Source organism: Sprattus sprattus, assembly GCF_963457725.1.
Source record: "Sprattus sprattus genome assembly, chromosome: 3".
NCBI lineage: Eukaryota > Metazoa > Chordata > Actinopteri > Clupeiformes > Clupeidae > Sprattus > Sprattus sprattus.
Window position 1 is genome coordinate 6,928,824 of NC_137922.1, and position 16,122 is coordinate 6,944,945.

Genomic DNA, 16,122 nt, shown 5'->3' on the forward strand with positions numbered 1-16,122 from the left:
CCTATATATACACAGACACAAACTACACGCAATACACACCCTGTATCATTAAAGGTGAAATATGTAGTTCTTGTCATCAGAAAGGAAAATGATTAATTGATGTTTTTCACATTCTGTACTGGCTGTTTTTTTGTGCATCTATTACTATTGGTGAGGTCAAATGTACACAAATACCATGAAAGCCCTGAATCATAGGAACAGGCTGCTCAGCAGTACCGAGATGTATTAATTGACTATTTACACTGCCTTCAGAATCTTAGTCTAGTAAATGTGAAGCATTCTAGAAGCATGTTTTGACAGCAAAAGTTACACATTGCACCTTTAAACAAACCCAACGTGTGGATACTGCCCCTCCAGGAAGCTTTGTTCTCTTGGACTGTTTTCTTTTGACCCCCACCACCCCCACCCCGCATCCGGTTGTTACGTCCCCCTCAAGGCTTATACATTCCGTGAAAGGTCACAGGGATGATGACCTCCACGGCTGCCCGGGCGATCTCTGTGAGGTCCTTGGCGTCGAGGATGAGGAGGAAGGCTGGCCTCTGGCCCTCTCCGGGGTTCACCACGATGCTCAGGAGCACCCCTAGAGGCAGAGACCGGGAGTTAGAGTGAGAGTGAGAGCTGCAGGCCCAGAACAGTCTGGAACCCCTGCTGTGCAGGCCCGGGAGGACCTTGTAAAACCAGATATGAAACAGCTTGCTAACTAACAGCCGCCCGGGGGGTAGCGGTCGGGCCGCGGTAGGGTCGCTGGGGGCGCGTGGGGCAGGGCAGGGTAGCGTGCCCCTCTGGCTTACCGTCATCCTCTGCCGTGGCCCCGGGGCTCTGCACGAACAGTGGTTCTGAGGGGTACGAGTCTGGCTCCTGCCATACCCAGGTCTCTTTGGATTTAACGTTCAGCTTGCAGATCTGCAGGAACACACACATTGGTTATGCTTGACGGGACACCGAAGCAGGCAGGAGCCCAGTGCAGTCCCCCTGGCGTGCTGAGCTGCTCACCCTGTCTGGGATGAAGTGGTTCAGACCGAGCGCGTAGGCGTAGGTGTAGTCCTTCCCTCCGTGCGCCGTGTAGTTGATCTGGGGGAACTCAAAGGCTGTGAGAACAGGAGGAGAACTTCAGCAATTACAGCTTACATACTGTATGAACATTGAGTTGTAACTTCAGATGTACTCTTTTGCAGTGGTGCTAGACAGTTGGAGAAGCCCTTAGATATTTCTGAAACTCTGCATTGATATCATGTTCTTAATTTAGGTTCTACACAGAACCTTCCTGCATGTGAGGAATAATCAGTGAAGGTCACTTTAAGGTGGGCACTTTATGAGAACGCTGTATTTACCCTGACGAGGTGAAGAGAAAAGAACTTCTGGTTCTAGCCAAATGGTTCCGTCACGGCGCAGAACAGCAGTGGCTGTGGTGTAGGGCAGAGAGATTAGGTTCTTCCCCTGCTCCTCCTGCAAACCAACACAATCCTGGGTCAGTGATTAGCACTATTAGCATAGAGGAATATAAGGCATAGATAAACATCCATTACATTTCATTTACTTACACAGAATTAGACTTTTTTTTTAATTCAGCACACACCAAACAAACATATATGAATATATTTTATATTATGGGATGGGGTGACCCGGGTTCGTTTCCAAACTGCAGCAGGTTAATAGTAATCTCACCCTGTGTATGTCGATGGGAAGGACGTATCGGCGCACTTCAGGCTGAGGAGCCTTCATGGCCTCCGTCTTTATCTCCTCCCAGTTCTGTCGCAGGTTGGCTAGGTAGAGGTAGTTATACACAAACTCGGACCTGTGGAGAATAAGGGAGTTAAGAAGCAGGGGAAAGAGGAGAAAGGTTCGGGTCAGAGAGCTTTTAAATGCTTGCACTGAGTGGCATCTTTTGAAGGAAGCACCTTCTACAAATATCATTTATATTTATAATTTATAATTAATATCATCTAATTCTCTAAAACCCTACCCTTTCCAGGTGCACAGGTCAACCACAATAAAGCCTTGATCTTCATACGTGTTGATGTGGTGGAACACATTAAACGCTGAGGTTCTGAACTTGTGGTCCACATATTCACCAGGGCTCTTGGTGGCCACATGGAACCATGTCTGGAAAAGACAGATTTGGTTTGTCATTTAGTTCAAAGACTAGCGTTCATTAGATAATCCCCTTCATTTGATACCCATGGAGATGCGATTTGGCCATTGTTTTGTTCTTACACCCAGTGTTTCGTTGGACTCGAAGCAATCCATGTAATTTGTTCCACGGATGCTCCAGGCACTCAGGAATTTCAGGAGGTTAATCTTCACGGGCATCTCCACAAAGACAAAGAAGTTCTCTGTCATTCCAAAGCTGGAGGGATTGGGCAGACAAGGTGATTAACAATTGTCTTAGATGGGAGAGATGCGGGTTATGTCAAAACATCACAGTGTTCCTGACTATTCTCACAACACCAGAATAAGGCAACACTGACGTTTTTCATCTGAAGAAACTGATATTTGGCTGGATGCTTACTGACAGCGTGAAAAACGAACCTGTGAACGTAAGATGGCTTGAATCTTTCACTGCTAGGGAACTGCACAATCACTTTGGACTTCTCGATGGGATCTGATTTGTCTAAAAGAAAGAGGTCAGACTCTTTAAATTGTTCTTTAAAAAAATCGTTGTTCTCATCAAATAAAGCATTAGAAAAACATGCTTCACATAGTCACCTACCTTCCTGAATGGGAGGGATTTTGACAATATTGTAAGCCAATGACATGTTTTTCCCAAAACAGTTGCCTATGTTGTAGACCGTGCCATCTTTCTCGATGTGAGGATGGGCCGTTAAACCATTGACCGAGACGTAGTTACAAAAATCCACCTGAGAAGAAAGTAGACGAGACACAAATGCTTTTCTAAATATTCTCAACGACACCGCCATATCACAGGATAGTGTTTAAGCACATGTTAAGCACATGTTAAGCACATGTTAAGCACATGTTAAGTACATGTTGTACCTTCTTCAGCGTCTCCAGTGTGTCAGGGTCGACTTTGGTGATGAAGTTTGTCTCTGTGGCGGCGTAGAAGTCCTCACCAACAGGGTAGACGTTCACAAGACAGTTATCCGTCACTTCAATGCCTTGGAAGTATGTAAAGAATCTACGTGAAAAGAAAACATGACATCATTTAGTCGTTAAGAAAAGGCATTTTATTCCATTCCATTCCACAAAACATAATTATAAAATAGGGCACACCTGGAGAAGATATTTTTGCAAGGGTCTGGATAGGCTGCAGTGCCAAACTCTGTGATGACAACGCGCTTCTCAGTCATGGCTCGCACGTAAGCATCTGTTCTGAGAAACCTGGAATGAAATACTTCTGGATAAAGTTGTGTGTTACATCATGAAGTACAGAAGAACAGAACATTGTCAATGCCAGTTGCAACTAGAGAGCAGTGTTTGGGAAATGATTCATTTTTTTCTAACTAAACCCTTTTTCTCTGGGCAACTGACACAACATACTGATGTAACATTTCTGTGGTAGTGTGGTGGTCTGGTCAGCCAGTGAACCTGGTTCTTAATGAAAAACATCCCCAACCACACATGGAATTACACATTCCTTCTAAATCAAATTTCTGTTCAATAGAAAACAACCCTTTTGTAGGCAGCAAGTCCTCAATACACAAAAGAAAGTCTCTGTTATCAAGTATATATTTTTTTATCAATTTTAGTTTTGTTAACAAATTATTTAACATGTTGATTATGTTTACAAACATCCCAATCATATCCTGTTTATATCAACAATTGAACTGTAAGCCTACAAAAGGTACATCTGCTAACATTCAAGCGTCACATATAGCCTAACACATATGCTTGGTTGTACCTGCGGTAGTAAGTGACCTGTCCACCCTTCAGATCAAACTTGTGCATGAGGGCCTGCCCATCAAACAGGTGGTAGAAGGGCTCACTGCCCACCTCAAACAGTCCTGGGCCCAGACGCAGCAGACTGCCATCCAGCCAGGGCGGAATCACACCTGCAAACGACCACGCAATACATAATAATAATAATTCATTTTATTTTTAACGCACTTTTCATTCACAGGAATCTCAGAGTGCCTACATATTAGAAACTAACTATAATAATACAATAAAATAAAAAATTGAATACATACCATAAACCCCACTAGATTTGCATGTGCCTAAACATACAGGTGCTTGAATGTGACATAGACATAAACCTAAACATGGAACCACTCATATGTGTAAACAGAGGTTACAAAGATGTTTCCTGTAGTCTTAGACAAGAATTTGATGATGTTTGGATCTGACTGCTTGTGTCCACACGTAAACGCTGGAGTAGAGCGGAGTGGTTGAGAATGCTGTAAAGACGTCATGGGGCATGCGCATAAAATGACAGAAGACATAGGTCTTGATCCAACTACCAGTTACCATCTCCCAATTGCTGAACTACTTCTCTACCACCTGAAATCACTGTCACTAAGGCACTCAAACAGGATTTGGATAGTCCGCCTACAGAAATCTCTAATTCAAATTCAGTCTTTCTAATTGTTCATTGAACATCACCTTGACCTAACCCACCCCCTAATCCAAACCTTAACCATAAATTAGAGTTTCAACAGATAGTTTGTTTATTGTCTCAGCATCTGCAGATAGCAGATGGCACCTTTAAGGGAACCATCCAAATAAAGAGTGATCGTATAGTTTATTACCAGGTTAAATGGGCCTAATTGGAAAGATGGCCAAGGGTTTCACACAGACCTGTAACCAGGGCCGGGATGGGCTCTGCTAGCTCCTCACACGTCTCAAAGATCTTCTTGTAGCCTCCGGCTGGATGCTCAATTCTACACAAAGAGAAAAAATATCTTAGTTTTCCCATGGATATGCTAACCATGCATCAGTGTATAGGGTGTAAAAGGATGAACACAATCACAAAACCAAACAGTTGGATGAATGCAATTTACAATATAACACTAAATCTTTTCTGAAGCAAATGTCAAGCCTAAAAAAAGTACTTTCCGTGGACACATACAGCAAACTGAGTTAAGTAATGTTTTTTTTTTTTATGTAAAAGACCGTACTTTTGAAAAGCAATACAAAAGACTGGTTGTTTACTCACCGACTACCCATTCTGTGTCTTAGTAGAGTGAACAACAGGGTGAAGCACACCACAAAATGTGGAGACAGTCATTTACAGGCATTTATACAAGGGTCTCTTTCCCAGACAGCCTTTGGGTTGCTCCTCAGCCAATCAAACTCTGTAACAAGAGTCTCTTTGTGCCTGGAGCCCTGCTCTTTTCCACTAACACTTCCCCCTTTGGCCGTACTCTTTCAAGGAACCCCCCCCCCCCCCCCCCCCCTCCTCCTCCTCCTCCTGCCCCAAATGAGAACCACATTTGTTAACCTGAGACAGGATTAACAACACAGAGAGACAGAAGGAAAGCCTCTTACAACAACTACATTCATGGCTCAGTTAAACACTAAATACATGTTGTGAGTCGGTGGATGGAGTAGGATATTGGAAACAAATTCAACAAAAGTCAACAAAGTCTCATTTTATTGGACCTGAGGCATGCAGATCTTTTGACGAATCATATTGGAACGACAAACCTTCCGGACCCACGGCTTACTAGGTATACTTATGTAGAGGATGCTTTACCAGATTTGATTAATGATGAACTTCTTTTCTCCTCTTCAGAGAAAAAAGAATGTGCCCGGGAGGGTGGAAAAGCACGCAGTTTATCATCTTCTGTTGCTTTGTGCTCTGGATGAAGTCTCTGACAGCACCACATGAGACCGTCTCCACTGAGGGCCAGCTAGCGCTCAACAACCAGCACGGTTCAATTCAGTTCCCAAAGAACTTTATTTAACTTTCAAAAGTTTTCAGTTCCCAAACAACTTCATTTAACTTTCAAAAGTGTTCAGTTCCCAAAGAACTTCATTTAACTTTCAAAAGTGTTCAGTTCCCAAAGAACTTCATTTAACTTTCAAAAGTGTTCAGTTCCAAAACCACTTCATTTAACTTTAAAAACTGTTCAGTTCGCAAACAACTTCATTTAACTTTCAAAAGTGTTCAGTTCGCAAACAACTTCATTTCACTTTCAAAACTGTTCAGTTCCCAAACAACTTTATTTAACTTTCAAAAGTGATCCGTTCCCAAACCACTTCATTTAACTTTCAAAAGTGTTCAGTTCCCAAACAACTTCATTTAACTTTCAAAAGTGTTCAGTTCCCAAACAACTTCATTTAACTTTCAAAAGTGTTCAGTTCCCAAACAACTTTATTTAACTTTCAAAAGTTTTCAGTTCCCAAAGAACTTCACTTTTAACTTTCAAGAGTGAAAAAAACCCCAGTATAACTTGTAAAACCAGTTACAAGAGGATGATCACCAAGATGGAAGATGTACTTCAATGAAATAATACCAAAGAAGCATTTTTCTTTTTGCATTTTATTGCATAGTAATTCAGTTTAAATAAATCAGACAGGAGGAACTACACCAAACACTGTTAAACATGCCTTATATCTGGGGTTAAAGAGGTACACAGAAACAACAGGAAGAAATGTAAATGCTTTCACTGTGCAATTTGGAGGTTTACTCTTTGGAGATAGGTCATCAGAACCATTCAGAAAAATATGAATGTCAGTCAGAATGATACATGTCTAAACAGTTTAAAAACCAGAATAAAGGCTATATCCCAAAATCATACCAGTCTTCACAGATTTGTCTGGTTTCATCTAAATCCCAATGTTGAACAGATGAGATATATTAAAATTTCAGCCACATACACACCAATATAACAGTATAAGATTAAACAAAAAAAAGTGCAATCATTTCCCTTCAGTCCCATATCTGTACAATAGCAGTCGTTTTGGAACATAACTCATACGCACGGTGAAGGCAGGACACAGATGAAAACAGGAAACACACGGCCTTAAAGTTATGCCAACAAGTTTCTATGAAACAACAGAAATAACCAATCAGCTTTAACCCTATGTGCCAAATGTAAACATCATGCATGACACACATTATCACTGCAGAGAGCCAATCCTGAGCCAAGGTTCATGACACGCATCATAACTGCAGATAGCCAATCCTGAGCCAGGGTTCATGACACACATCATCACTGCAGGTAGCCAATCCTGAGCCAGGGTTCATGACAGATAGCCAATCCTTAGCCAGGGTTCATTCCCGTGCTATAGTATTGGCCAATCCTGAGCCAGGGTTCATTCCCGTGCTATAGTATTGGCCAATCCTGAGGCAGGGTTAATTCCCGTGCTATAGTATTGGCAGAGAGACAGAGACAGAGTTTGACGCTAACAGAGAGGGAAAGATGGAAGAGATACACATTGAGACTGGATAGCCAGGACAAGTTATTCTGTAAACACCGAACAATGCACTACGAATAAATAACCATTGAGAAACAACTTCAAAAAGGAGAACACATCTGCACACACACACACACACACACACACACACTAAAACAAGGGGAACACAGAAGAACACACGCACACTAAAACAAGGGGAACACATCTGCGCGCGCACACACACACACACACACACACATACTAAAACAAGGGGAACACATCTGCATACACACACACTAAAACAAGGGGAACACAGACATAATAAAATGAACAATAAAATGAACACACACATAATAATAAAAAAAACTTCAGATAAACGATGCAACGGAGTCTTCAGCCATGACCCTCAAAAAACCCTCAAATCAGTAAAACCCTCAAATCTGGAGCTAAAAACAGACTCAAGCTCAATCAGTTGCGAATACTGAACGTTTTGGTCTTGATGCCTAGGAGCATTGGCGGCTTGATCTTTGGTTTGTCTGCAAACAGCTGAGCTTCACTGGCAGTGGTGGGGAACCTGCGGGTGTAGATGTCAGGATACTCCTTCTGAAACTGAGGAGAGGAGGGGGACATGTGAGGCTTGCACACTAGTGTTGAGGCACACACGTACACACACACACACACACACACACACACACACACACACACATCGTGTGATAAAGAACAGATAACACACCGAGTCCAGCTCTGACCAGTGGCATTCGTGTGATAAAGAACAGATACCAACAGACGCTAGATGTGCACTCAAGCGTCAGAATGCAACTGTAACTTTAGAGACATGAAGTTCTAAAACATCCCAATCCTCGTTGTCACTCAAACACAGAGGCACACGTTCATGCACACACAATATCACACACATATACGTATCTTCTTAACCTTAAATCTAATTCTTAGAAACATAAAGGCATACATAAAAATCATAACACATTAAAATGTTGCAGGACCAGCAACGACCAGTGATCTGCTTGCCACCTCTCAAGGATATAGACGGGTCCCACAATACCACTTCACTCACTACAGACACTTCATTCAGACAATTTGAAGCCAAACGACTGAACATGCACATAGATAACTACAAATAGTACTTACACTAATACTAACAAACGAATACTAGGACAGACTGCTGTACATGCACAAGACTCATTGCAAAGAGCCATTTCATACAGCGCCACGAAATACGTTAAGCCCATATGAGACGTGAGAGAGAAGAGGTCGTCTACCATCTTGAGCTTCTTCTTCTTCTCCTTTACGGACATGGCTTTGTCTCTGATGATGCTCTCCAGCAGGTCGGCGATGGCGGCCTGGGAGACCGAGAGCCTCTGCTCCTCAAACTCCTGAGCGCTGATCTGCCTGCAGAAGGAGAAGGCGGGCATCCCTGGGCCTGTGCCTGGACACATGAGCTGAGGGGGGGGCAGGGGAGAGAGAGGAAACAAGATGGGTGTGAGAGGGGACGAACGGGACAGGACACAATAATGGAGATCCAGCGGGCAAAAAGTCTGTCTCGACAGTATCAACTCTAAACAGAAAATCAAAGTATGGAGAACAACAACAACAACAACAACAACAACAACAACAACAACAACAACAACAACAAGAAGATGTAAATGGTCTTTAGGCTTGACTGGAATGAATGGCCTTACAGAAAAATGTAATAAAACAAAAAAATGCAATATTGTAATTGGTCTTTACATTTATGTAGTTCACATATTACATTATACGATTTTAAAATTACTTGAAAAATAATGTGTAATGATGTTAAATCTTCTCAGCTGCTCCTAAAGTTGGGTATGGTACCTGTACTTTGTTGAGGTAGGCAATGTGGAGTATGGTACCTGTACTTTGTTGAGGTAGGCGATGTGGAGTATGGTACCTGTACTTTGTTGAGGTAGGCCATGTGGAGCATGGTACCTGTACTTTGTTGAGGTAGGCGATGTGGAGCATGGTACCTGTACTTTGTTGAGGTAGGGGAGTATGGTACCTGTACTTTGTCGAGGTAGGCGATGTGGAGTATGGTACCTGTACTTTGTTGAGGTAGGCGATGTGGTCCCGGGCGGCGTTCTGCAGGTAGACGGGGACCTGCAGGATCTCCTGGTGGTGGTCTATCAGGAAGGAGAGCAGCCTGCTGGCCAGAAGCTCGTCCAGATCCTCCACCTCCTGGCAGCTCAGTACACACTGGGAGAAGGTGTGCACCATCTGGAGAACAGGACAGGAAACACTTACATCACTTCCTCCACTCAGCACGGCCTCACGCCTCAGGGTTAAACAGGTAAAAGTGTGTGTGTGTGTGTGCGTGCGTGTGTGCGTTCAGGGATTCAAGCTGGCTTCAACAGCTACAGCTTGTTCGACTACTACTCACTTTCTTGCGACGTTTATTTATAAAGCCTCCCTTCAGAGGTTCAGCTTTCCTGAAAAAAGCTCCGACTCAAAAGTCGTGCCAAATCTTTCTGCTTTAGTCTGTACTCACAAACCCAGCTGATTACGACACAGGCCTGCATGTGAGGTTCAACATTCTTTAATGAACCTTCCAATCAGACCAGAGGTGGCTTGGCCATTCCGTAATGGTCTGGAGATAGCTAGTTTAAATGTAGCTAGTGCACTGGGGGAAGGGTTGCCCGTAACAGGGCTGGCTTTTCTCCTAAAACCCATGTATGACTTGACAAAGGCACCACCCAACCGTGTTGTGTTATGTTGAAAGGATACACCTCCACAATGCTGACGGACTCGTAGAATGTTTCAAATAAACACACAACTTCTTCTCTCATACACATTTGCACCAAATAGTTCCCTTACTGGAGGGGAGGGAGAGGGTGAGAGAGAGAGAGAGAGGAGAGAGAGAGAGAAGAGAGAGAGAAGAGAGAGAGAGAGAGAGAGAGAGAGCGAGAGAGAGGTGTCTCACCAGCGTGCGTGTGCCAATGGCGTGGTGCAGGCGTGGCATGTCAACGTTCTGGGCCATGCGGGACACCATGCGCATGAGCAGCTGCAGCTTGCGGCGGCTGCAGGGGGGCAGCAGCAGTGTGCAGAGCTGCAAGGCCTCGATGGCCACGCGCTCCAACTGGGGCTGCAGGAGAGCTACAGAGAGAGTGCGCACACACACACACACACACACACACACACACACACACACACACACACAACAGCCCGCATGCACACACACACACACACACACACACACACACACAATACTCAGGGGGAGTGGACCCAAACACACACCTGTGGATACAACATGGTTAACTGCCTTCTACGGCACACGCACACACACGCACACAGACACACATCTCAGTTAAAACACTTGCACGCGCACACACACACACACACACACACACACACACACACAAATACAGCCACAAACCTACCTACTGCTGCACTCATACAACACACTCATGACTACAACACAGGTGACATCTAACTGCTAGCCTAAACAAATACTTACACAGTGTCTGTGCCGTTACAACACAGTTTTACTACAACACACACACACACGCCATTCCTATCCAACTACTTCAGCCAATGTGTGATTCAGGACCCTAATCCAGGAAGTCACACATCAATTATCAGGTCTTATTCCGCCATACCCACAGCAACCAATCAGAATACACTGATTGGCTTTCAGTTCTGTTACTGCTTCATACAGACAAAGCCTTGAATCCACACAGCCGCACTAGCGTGATGGATGATGAAGCAAGTAAAGCCACTGACACATGATGTCTAAATGCTGACATGAGTAGTGAGGTCCATGTGAATGATGTTTTTACTTCTTTTGGAAATTGACTGGACAACTTTCATAATGTCATCATGTCAAAAGGAGATGAGCTATTCTAGCGCGTAATGGTGTTTAGTTTTTAGTTGGTCAAATGTTCTCATGCTCATGACGCCTATTAGTTGGATTAGGAGACACTTGGTGTTAAGAAAGACACCGTATTAGTTTGTGCGTCACAACAGGGGATGGTTTAGTCACAGGTGTTAATGCTGACAACATGCTCAAGCATATATGCAACACAGCAGACACACACATCAACACACACACAAACAAACACATGGTCTTACTTTGATCAGGACCTAGGCGGCGTGAGTGAGGGGGCACAGCAGTAGCAGCAGACACAGTAACAGCAGCAGTAGCAGTAGTAGTAGCAGCAGAGGCTACAGGAGGCCTGAAGAGGTCCACTGAACTCTGGCATCGCCGGTTCTTGCAGAGACCGGGCCGGACGTCCAGGCTGCTACCACTCAGACTGCGCATGCTGGGAGCCCTCAGGTCTACGGTGGAGGTGCGCATACTGGGGCCCCTCAGGTCTACGGTGGAGGTGCGCATACTGGGGCCCCTCAGGTCTACGGTGGAGGTGCGCATACTGGGGCCCCTCAGGTCTACGGTGGAGGTGAAGTCAGGCCTCATGGTGATCTCGGCCACCGGCGCGTGGATGCTGAAGCAGCTGCCGGACTCCTCCCGGTGCTCGGCGATGTCGATCAGGTTCCCCAGGCTTCTGGGTCGGGCGGGGCGGGCGAGAGGGCCCGTGTGAAGCGAGGGGCGATGGTTCACAGTGTAGCTGCTGCGGCTGTGAGAGCTTGGAAGGCTACACGACTCCGAGTCAGTGTCTGTGACGGAGATGGCAGGGCTGCTGCTGCTGCTGCTGTTGCTGTTGCTGCTTCTGCGGAAGAGGCTGGCCATGGAGGCGGACACCTGGTGCCCAACCCTAAGGACACCCCCTGGTGGAGTGTCAGGGGTATCGCCTTGAGGAAGCTGGGTGAACCTGCCGCTGCTGCTGCTGCTGCTGCTGCTGTCACTCATGCTGGACAACAAGTTCTCCTCTGACCTGAAGAGAATTCGCTGCGAGCGCCTCTGCCCTGGTGCGCCATCTGTTACCACCGGCTTTGCCATCGCCTCCAGAGAGAAACTCTGAGGTCTGCGTCTCATGGTGGGGGGAGCCGCGGCAGCAGGTAGGTCCAGGCAGCTTCCACCGAGCAGGTCACCGGCGCTGGCCCTGCGAGCCGCCCGCACCTTCCCAGCACACCCTCCCCTCAGGGCTGCGCTCCTGGACTGCACCTTGGAGCTGAACACCTCCCTCATGGGCGACTCGTCCTGGTCCTCGTCCTCCTCCCTGTAGCCGCCCTTGCGGATGAGGCTGAGCAGCAGGCACTCGGTGGACTTGAAGGTAGCTGCGTTTATGTGGGGGGTTTTGGAAGGCTTGGGACAGTGAGGGGCCTCAGGGTTTTTACGCTTGCCGCGGTGCGCTTTGGGACCAGAAATGTAACCACACAGAACTGCCACATTTTGGGCCAGGCACAGGGAAACAACCACACACACACACACACACACACACAGGCAGGCAGGCAAAAGGATAGGGGGAGACATGTAGGACACGACATGGATTAGCAACAGGAAACACAATAATGCACCCAATACACATGTGTTAGCAATGCAACCTCAGGTTACACGTCAGTAATAACTGGTTTATCAGCTGGTAAGTTGAACCCATATAAAAACTAGAAAACCAGTGAAATAACTCACAAGATTTCAACTGAAAAATATATTATTGGCAGAGAAACTATCATTCTACCGGTATTTTAAATCCAACGGAGGATATTTGGTTACAGGACTGCTTCAACTGTTTGAAGGACACAAAATGAATTCTCCCAAATAATACACAACTTTTCCCATCTAATAATGCTCTCTAATATCAACAGCATAAATACATACCCAAGACATTGACAAACAACTCATAGTACTGAAACGTGAGGAGAGGCTCTGACAGACTGCAGAAGTAGTCAGAGACCGTTTTAAACACATCCCTCTCAAACCCCGGGTACGATGGCTGGCTGGAATCAGACTTGGGCCCTTTTTTAGAGAAAACAAAGAGAGAAAGCACACATTTCATATGGAGACTAAATTCCCTATTTACATTTTTTTTTTTGTCTATAAAATGAAGGTTCTGATAAGGATTTTTCATTGGTCAGAAACTGTCAAATGAGAACACTGAACAGTTTAGTTAAAGGCACAATATGCAACAATTATGCTTCAGGATTAGGGTTAGGATAAGCAGTTTAACCTTAAAATAACAGCTTAAAAAAAATTGGGGCGCTACAATGACTTTTAATATGGAGAATTGCGTCCGTGCCAATGGCATAGCAGGGTCGATAGGCATATAACTGCCTTCTGTAGTTTTGCCTGCCGATGCCCGCCGACCTGACTTTGATTACCTTCTGTCGATCTAGTAAGTAGCTTATTTGCCGTCTTGCTTAGTCTTGTGTTGCACATGATTGATGTTTGACTGTGTAAGGACAGTCGTTGAGTAATTAGTTCGTCATAATGTCAAAGTCAGCACATTTCAAGAGATTTCGTTAGTTTTAGCTGCTAGCATACCTTTAGCGAATAGCTATTTATCCTTAATGCACCTTTAAGATCTGAACCCAAAACAGAACAGCCATCCTGTTCTTGACAGGTGAATTGACGTTTTAAAAATATCATTGATGGAGCTGTTTATACAATATTAAACAAAAGGTATGATATAGCACTTGGGTATAAGCAGGAATTTTAATAGATAGATAGATAGATAGATAGATAGATAGCTCGATACTTTTTTTATCCCGAGGGACATTAAGGTCATCCAGTAGCTTATACACTTAACTCACAAACATACCTACATGAATCACAATAAAAACAATACGCATAGGGAGAACATGTACACAGGGATTGGGGTGTTTACAGGTACAAGATAAATAAATGTTTATACTCACAGTTTGCCAAACATTTCATGGCAGACAGAACCCAATGTGGCAGGTCATCTGTCAAGAGGCGCAAAAGGGCAAAAATGTGAGACAAACGCAAGAGAATGGTTTGGCGCTGCAAGATACAAGAGGCATGTGAAGCAAGCATGCAGTGTAGCCACCTGTCTTGTCTTCCAGAGTAACAACTCCATGCTTGTTGACATGGGTCACGTTGTAAACAATATGTTCAGAGCTGACTTGGGTCGGATCCAGGACATCTTCAAGTGAGCCTAATCCCAAAATTTTCTGTAAACTGAGATGAAATATTTAAACACGTTATGCAAACATTTGTGATCATATGGCTCACACGTGTGTGGTTGTGCAACTGTGCTACATACTGTGTTAAAGTTATGTTTCTCCAGACTTCCTGAGCATCTCCCACGGTCACCTCTCTGCGATTTACAGTTTCCTGAGGCACAGATTCTGACGATAACTCTTGGTTTTCTGGATCAATATTCTCCTAAAAGTATAGAGAGTTCAAATGCAATGTGAAAGGGATGAAAAACTACTTTGGGTGTCATTTACACAATATTACTTCCTCTGGACAAAGGAAATACTAAGGAGTGTTTTGTTACACAAATACACAAAGACTATGCAATGTTCTTTAATTAAGTAAAACATGGGTATCGCAGTGACTTGCAGAGACGCGCCTCTCACCAGAGTTTCTTTGTCAAATTTCTTTAAAGTCCTGAATTTGAAAAAGCCTTCTTTTTCTTTCAGTGAGCCAGACTTCTTTTTCAAGGCTGGTGGGTAATTTGGGATTGGCTTCAAAGGGGACGACGAAGGAAATCTAAAAACGCAAAACGCAAAACACAAGCAATGCAAGACGTTCTTTGATGATAATAGCTCTTCTCTCTATAACAAAACTCTGGGGACATTTCTTACACCCAATGTTTACCTAAGCCTAGCAACTGAGTCACCAAATATGTGAGGCGAAGGGATGTTATTTGCTTTGACGATACCTGTACAGTTGAGCATTGTCTTCAAACTCCTCAGTTCCCCATCTGGCTTTTACATCCTCAATGACGTGGTTCTTGAGGAACTTTTTCAGCAACTGCACCGTTTGTTGCCTAGTGACCTCGGGTCCAAAATTATTATTGTTTCTCAGGAGTTCGTGCAACCAGTCCACCGCTGCCCCTGCGGTGAAACAATTCCCGTAAACCCTGAAGTGCTGTCGATGTTTCCGCAAGGGCATGCCCGCACGGAAGAGCTTGGTCACTTCATTCCACTAGAAAACAATTGCAACGTTTCAGGTTTTATGTATAATATATATGGTATTGTATCAACAACATCACGCTAGCTGCCATTACTGCTGTCTGCAGAGACAACGACCTAATTATTACCAAGACGTGTCGCTTAGCTTACTGAAAAGATGTGCATATTTGGACAAACTGAAAAAGCACTAGCTAGCGTGTATCTTGATAACCTTGTTATGCACTACCAAACAAAGCACTGTAAGTATCTGTGTATCTAGCTGACTGGTAACGTTAGCTACTGTATGCTAGTTGGCTGAAGTTAGATCTTTAGCAAAATTCTTACCAATTTGGTGGCTCTGTATGGACCAGGTGTAATGACGTGATTATTCAAATCGGTATCCATGTCGAAGTGTATGGAATCTTAATTAGTTTTAATGTCCACCATATGCATACTTTGTTGTCTTCCAGTGCCACGTTAACTGGGTGTCTTGGCAGATCACACTCAACAAACGACTGACTTCAGATTACACCGTTTAAAATTACGAGCCTGGATGCAGAGACATCCGATTGGTCGGCTCTCTCGTCACGTGTCAAGATGTGTACACAAGGACAATGTTGAAGTTGATTTTGTGTAACCGCGTAAAACTCTTAAGTGAAATAAGTGAGGATAAGGTTGTTACATTATTATTATTACGATGTTGTTTTTTTTTGTGGCAAAAAAAAAACCACACAAATGTTTTACTGTTGCTATGATAGGACTCCGTGAGCGGTCACTGCCACCTTGTGACCGCGCCACATATAGGCCTGTTTTTAC

General features: G+C 44.4%; 2 protein-coding genes across 2 annotated transcripts; both read right to left on the minus strand.

Annotated features, from left to right (window-relative positions):
• Nucleotides 1–431: 431 nt before the first annotated feature.
• Nucleotides 432–4,410, minus strand: LOC308361908 (retinal Mueller cells isomerohydrolase-like; the record flags this gene model as incomplete). Its single annotated transcript, XM_080834386.1, has 13 exons — nt 4,302–4,410; nt 3,860–4,010; nt 3,232–3,339; nt 2,995–3,136; nt 2,711–2,858; nt 2,530–2,611; nt 2,215–2,347; nt 1,964–2,103; nt 1,666–1,795; nt 1,332–1,446; nt 994–1,088; nt 792–903; nt 432–580 (listed from the first exon to the last, which is right to left on the minus strand). The coding sequence occupies exons 1-13, from the start codon at nt 4,381–4,383 to the stop codon at nt 432–434; spliced, it is 1,587 nt and encodes a 528-aa protein (XP_080690512.1). The 5' UTR covers nt 4,384–4,410.
• Nucleotides 4,411–7,767: 3,357 nt separating this feature from the next.
• On the minus strand, nt 7,768–15,711 carry depdc1a (DEP domain containing 1a; the record flags this gene model as incomplete). The annotated part of the gene is made up of 12 exons (XM_080835335.1): nt 7,768–7,908; nt 8,577–8,756; nt 9,373–9,549; nt 10,253–10,425; nt 11,401–12,609; nt 13,046–13,183; nt 14,083–14,130; nt 14,235–14,365; nt 14,451–14,572; nt 14,770–14,902; nt 15,075–15,340; nt 15,652–15,711. The coding sequence occupies 12 exons, from the start codon at nt 15,709–15,711 to the stop codon at nt 7,768–7,770; spliced, it is 2,778 nt and encodes a 925-aa protein (XP_080691461.1).
• Nucleotides 15,712–16,122: the final 411 nt, after the last annotated feature.